This window comes from Mustela nigripes, chromosome 13 (genome assembly GCF_022355385.1).
Source record: "Mustela nigripes isolate SB6536 chromosome 13, MUSNIG.SB6536, whole genome shotgun sequence".
Lineage (NCBI taxonomy): Eukaryota > Metazoa > Chordata > Mammalia > Carnivora > Mustelidae > Mustela > Mustela nigripes.
The window spans coordinates 135,577,767-135,583,543 of NC_081569.1; the positions used below are offsets into that span (position 1 = coordinate 135,577,767).

Here is a 5,777-nt window from a genome sequence, read left to right on the forward strand (position 1 = left end):
CCAATGAAGTCAAAGCCCCAAGCTCCTGCAGACACATTCAGAAAAGCCAACTAACAGAATCCTGAATGCCAAGGGCATCTCATTCAGGACATAAAGGGCCACATTTCTTCCACCCCCATCAGGCTTAAGAAACAGCTATATGTCACCCCCTATTCAACTGCCCCCGAATGGTCCAAGGGTGCCAGGCTCACCAATCGCTGTACATAAAGCAGCTTCGAGATCCATAATTAAAAAGGAAGTGTGCAGTTGGATTCCTGGCCCATGGAGGGGTTTGCTCCTACCCCATGCCACCCCTGCTCCTGGGTTGCATTGTCCTCGAAGGCCAAAATGTGGCATCTCAGAGGGTTCTGTCACTGACTCATGTACCTTTAAAGCTGGAAGGTGTCTGGGCAATCACATAGTCCAGGATTGCAAACTGAAGGCCCATGGAAGGATCTAACCCCTCCTAATGGGTCCTGATGATTGCAGAGAGCTAACCCTCTCTAGTTCCTCATGCCCACCATTCCTCATTATGTCACCCTGGAAGCAGCCTTACCAGGTTTGTGAAGGCACTGGGGTTCACTGCCCCTAGTCTGGTCCACCTCTTCATTTTATAAGAGGTGGTGGTGGATGGGATGGGGGGCCCAACAAACCCAGAGAAGGGAATAGATGTGCCTGAGTTCACATGGCCAATGACAGGCACCGTGCAGACCACATCTACTAACGAGCCCCCTGGGCCTCAGGGAGAAGGATGTGCCTGGTAAACCTCAGTGCATGACATAAACAGCCAGGGGCGAACTCTGTTGGAGTCCCCCTGGAGGGAGGGGGGTCATCCCTGAGAGGGTAGAGACAGCTTTCAGGGGAGTTTCTCTGTGTCGAGACTCCATGCTGTACCCGTAGATCTGTTCATTAATAATTACCTAATAGGGGAGGTGGCAGGCAGTGCTGGTGGAGCTGACAGGTTCTGCCAACCTTCCTGGGCTTCATAAAGCCAGGCCATGTTCCTCGGCTTCCTGTAGCACTCAGACAGCTGCCTCGGGGGCCATACCAGGACTGACCGTGAGTAACGCTCTGAGGGCCACAGTTGAGACTTGAAAGGGAGGGTGATAATCATCGCAGTTTGCCCAGGACTGGGGCTTCTGGAGCATAAGAACTCCAGTGCTAAGACCAGGAATGACCCAGAGGTAACACCTCCTAGCTGGAAAGACCCTTAAGTGTGATTGCACAACCTTCTCATTGCACCAGTGGGGGAACTGGTACCAGGCCCAGAAACAGCCTCATGCAAGGCCACACCTGACTTAGGACCCAGGTCTTCTGGCTCCTGATCCAGGTGCTTTCAGAGGGTGCCTGGCAGAGTGGAATTCTGGGTAGCTTGCTGCAAAGCCAGAGAGAAATACGTGTGAAGGTTAGGGCAGGAGAAGGTATTATAGCTTGGTAGGAAGCCATGCTTTGGGGATGGGTGTGAAGTTGGTGCGTGAAGTGGTCACTCCAACTCTTAGGTGGGAAACAGAAGAGAAGACCAGGTAGGAAGCAACAGTGGTCTAAGTCAGGGCTCAGCAAACAGTGGCTTGTGGGTCAAATCTTGTCCACTGCCTGTTTTTTTCTTGCCCCTGAACTAAGAATGCAAGATATAACATAAATATAAGATATAAAAATAAATACAAAATTTGTAAATGGTAGGAAAAAATTAAAAGGAGGACAATATTTTGTGACCCATGAAAAGCATATGAAATTCACATTTTATTGTCCATAAATAAAATTTCACCAGAACCCAGCCGCACACAAGCATGCCTTGTGGGTGACCTCTTCCCAGCCAACACAGCCAAGCTGGGCAGCTGTAACATGACTGTATGGCCCCCAGAGCCAAAGACGTTTAGTCTCTGGCCCTTTGCAGGAAAAGTTTTCTGACCCCTGGTCTGGGTGAATGACGCTGGAGGCCTGAGTGAGGGTCACAGCAGTGGAGAGGCTCAGGGGTCATGGGAAGACCCTGCCAGACATACAGAAAGATTGAACGAGGTGGGGCGGTGGAGAGCCAGACACAGGTTAGGGATGACAACCGGGTTTGGGGCTGAGAACCAGGGCAGCAGGGCAGATTTGGTGTGGAAAATTGAGCACCCTGTTTTGGGAAGGTGAAATTTACTAGGAGAAGAGACCAGTCCTTTTCCTGGGACTTTGGACAGATCAGTTTTTGAACATCAGAGATCTTATCTGCATGGAGAGATGGTAGGAATGCCCATTCTACTGACCTTTACCGAGATAAGAGGGTCAAACAAAATGGTGTTAAAATGATGTTGTAAACTGTAAAGCACACAACGGGTGTTGGTGGAGTAGAAGTTAAAATAACCTTTGGTGTTTTGCTGCAGTGGGTCCCTGGGATGAAGGAATAAGCATGAATCGTAACAAGAGCTCCAGGCTGAGTCTGGAGACTTTGTGCTCTAGCTCAGACACTTACCAGTTAGGTGATCTGATGAAGTCATTTTTGGAGTCTCTGGGATGAGAAAAGAGGCGAGTGCCTCAAAGAGCTGAGAAGGATGGGAAATGCAGGGGGTGGTCATGTGGAGCAGGCTTTGTTCATCTAAAGCACTGCTGCAGAATATGATCTTTGCCACACTCTGGGAAAGTGCCAGGTGTTTGCTAGCCTCCTGCAGGGTCATCTGCACAAGTCCATGGTGTCACTTATCACGCTGCTCTTGCCCGACTTCTCAGTAGGGTTGAGTGTTCTGTAGGGGAATTGCCTGGGTACTCTCTTTCCTCCTATAGTTGGGAAAGCTCAGAAGATGCATCTTGCCGACCTCCTGCCCTTCCTTCTGGCCGGACTGCTGGTCCTTTGTCATGGTCAAGTGAACCCTGAGCACTATCGCCAGGAACATACGGGCAACCCCCATCAGGAGGCTTCAAGCACAGGTGAGGGCTCCCCCAGCCTCAAGATTGCCCCAGGCAATACAGCCTTTGCTCTCCATTTCTACCACCTGATGGCTTCCCAAAGTCCTGGGAGCAACATATTCTTCTCCCCACTGAGCATCTCTGCCTCTTATGCCATGCTGTCCCTGGGGGCCCGCTCCCACAGCCAGACCCAGATCCTTGAGGGTCTGGGCTTCAACCTTACGGAGCTGTCTGAGCAGGACATCCACCGGGGCTTCCAGCACCTCCTGCACACTCTCCACCTCCCGGGCAACGGGCTGGAGATGCACATGGGCAACGCCCTGTTCCTGAGCCAGGACCTGCGGATCCTTCCGGGATTTCTTAATGACAGCATGACCTTCTATGAATCCAAACTCTTCCTCACTGACTTCCACAATTCTGTGGGTACCACCCAGCTCATCAATGACCACGTCAAAGAGGAAACTCAAGGAAAGATTGTGGATTTGGTCAGCCACCTTAGCACGGACATCACAATGGTGCTGGTGAATTACATTTACTTCAAAGGTAAGACTCGGGGACGCCTGGGTGGCTCAGTTGGTTAAGCAGCTGCCTTTGGCTCAGGTCATGATCCCAGCGTCCTGGGATCGAGTCCCGCATCGGCTCCTTGCCCGGCAGGGAGCCTGCTTCTCCCTCTGCCTCTGTCTGCCTGTGCTTGCTCTCTCTCTCTGATAAATAAATAAAATCTTAAAAAAAAAAAAAAAGGTAAGACTCGGTTTGTTGGTAGATCCTCTAGCTTCTCTCTTCTTCTGATTTGTGGATGGATTAAGTATTTAAAAAAGAGAAAGTGGATGGATGGGGTCAGATAGGGTCAAGCAATCCTTAGCAGATTCACGTGAGAGCATCAGGTATTTAAGATTGTGTAGTATTGAGATTCCTCATGCCTTTAGACATATATTCTTATTTTCTTTGTAACAGTAATGTATGAAATGCATAAGGTGAACTGCTGGGTTCATAGAGAAGCTCTGTCACTTACCAATGATGTAAGCAGGGCAGGTTGTTTGCTTGAAGTAAGGATAATAAGAGTCCTTCCTTCAAGGTTTTGTTTTGAGGATCAAATTATGTGACATTTTTGTGTACTACTTAGAAGAGGATCTAAAGGGATAGGCAAACTGCTGCCCCCAGCCACATCTGATGGGCCATTTGTTTTAGTCAATAAAGTTTTATTGGCATACAACCATGCCCACTCATTTATGTATTGTCTCTGGCTGCTTTCACACAGCCACAGAGATAAACAGTTGCCATACAGCCTAAAATATTTGCCTTCTGGCCCTTTGCAAAAGAGGTTTGTTAATCTCTGACAATTATATATTCTCAATAAATAATTAGAGTAATTGTAATTTATCTAATGATAACAGTGCTCATTTCAAAGACCCTTGAAAACACATAAAGGGGGAGCCTGGGTGGCGCAGTCAGTTAAGAGTCTGCCTTCAGCTCAGGTCATGATCTCAGGGTCCTGGGATTGAGTCCCGCATTGGACTCCCTTCTCACTAGGGAGCCTGCTTCTCCTTCTTCTCCCCACTTGTACTCTTTCTCACTATCTCTGCCCCTATCTCTGTCTCTCTCAAATAAATAAAATCTTTAAAAATAAAAAAATTTAAAAACCACATAAAGATATAAAAAAGAAATAGAAATTACCCATAATCCTACAACCCTAAGACAACCAGTGTTAACTTTTTCACCTAATTCATTCCTGTCTTCTGTTCACACACATATATTAACAGTTGAAATCACAGCATGGGGACAGATTTGTACAGTGTGTATCATCAGTGTTTCATCAGAGGATCAAAGACACCATGATTATTAAGGGAAAGGGGATTGTTATAGGAATTGGACCTCACTCAACTCTAGGCAAATGAAGACCTAGAGGAAACAACATTGGATGGGCAGAGTCAAGTCCTTGGTGCAGGTGAAAGTTTGGACCTTATTAAGGATCTGTTTGCCAGGCACATCCAACCACCATGTGGGTCCATGTAGGGGGAACTTTGGAGAGGCCGATGCTAGGCACCTGGTAGTGGCTTAGGGACACATTGCTCTGGAGTGCTAATGTTGGACAATGAACTTGGAGGACAGTATGGACAACCTGGAGGACAGAGAGCTCCACTAGGTCTGTCCATCATCCAATCTTCCTGGAAAGACCTTCATCATGTGAGGGTTGTATTCACATTGACCTCCCAATCTCACAATTGTAACCACCTTGAATCCAGAATGTATAGGGAACAGATTCTGGAAAACAGTCCCAGACTAACAATTCAGCCAAATCAGTCATCGCTTGCATTCTACACATGGAATTATTTATGTACCACTGAAAACCTTTTCAAGAACCTTTTTAATTCTGCAATGACCATAAACTTCTAAAAAGTTGCAAAAATAGTCCAGAGAGATCCTGTGTACCTTTCATCCAGGTTAGATAACATTTCACATAACTGTCATACAAAAACAAAACCAGGAAATTGACATTGGTGCAATCTACAGACTTCATTCAGATTTACTAGGTTTTACATGCATTTGTGTGTGTGCATGTGTGTGTGCACGCACAGCTTTATGCTATTGAAAATGTTATTTAGATCTCACTTTAATGGCTGCACAATATTTTATAGAGCCATTTCAATGTAGAGTACACACCATCAATGTAATTTAAATGTATAGTATACACCATCAATCTACCCAAAGCTCTGAATATAAAGAAGGGTTTGGGTGCTCTCTTCCTGAAAGAGACTTAGCTCCAGTTGGGCTAGTGTTGTCGGCCTGAGAGTGAGAGGTTCCCTAAAAATAGGAAGGAGAGGGCGCCTGGGTGGCTCAGTGGGTTAAGCTGCTGCCTTCGGCTCAGGTCATGATCTCAGGGTCCTGGGATCGAGGCCCGCATCGGGCTCTCTGCT

The 5,777-nt window shown here is 47.3% G+C and overlaps 1 protein-coding gene across 1 annotated transcript in view; it reads left to right on the plus strand.

Moving 5' to 3' along the window:
• Nucleotides 1-929: 929 nt before the first annotated feature.
• SERPINA4 (serpin family A member 4) overlaps nt 930-5,777 on the plus strand; it is a 9,522-nt gene continuing 4,674 nt past the window's right edge. The window contains exons 1-2 of the mRNA XM_059371347.1: nt 930-1,038; nt 2,740-3,405. Coding sequence (XP_059227330.1) covers nt 2,757-3,405 — 649 coding nt within the window. The 5' untranslated portion in view covers nt 930-1,038; nt 2,740-2,756. The remainder of the gene's footprint in view (nt 1,039-2,739; nt 3,406-5,777) is intronic.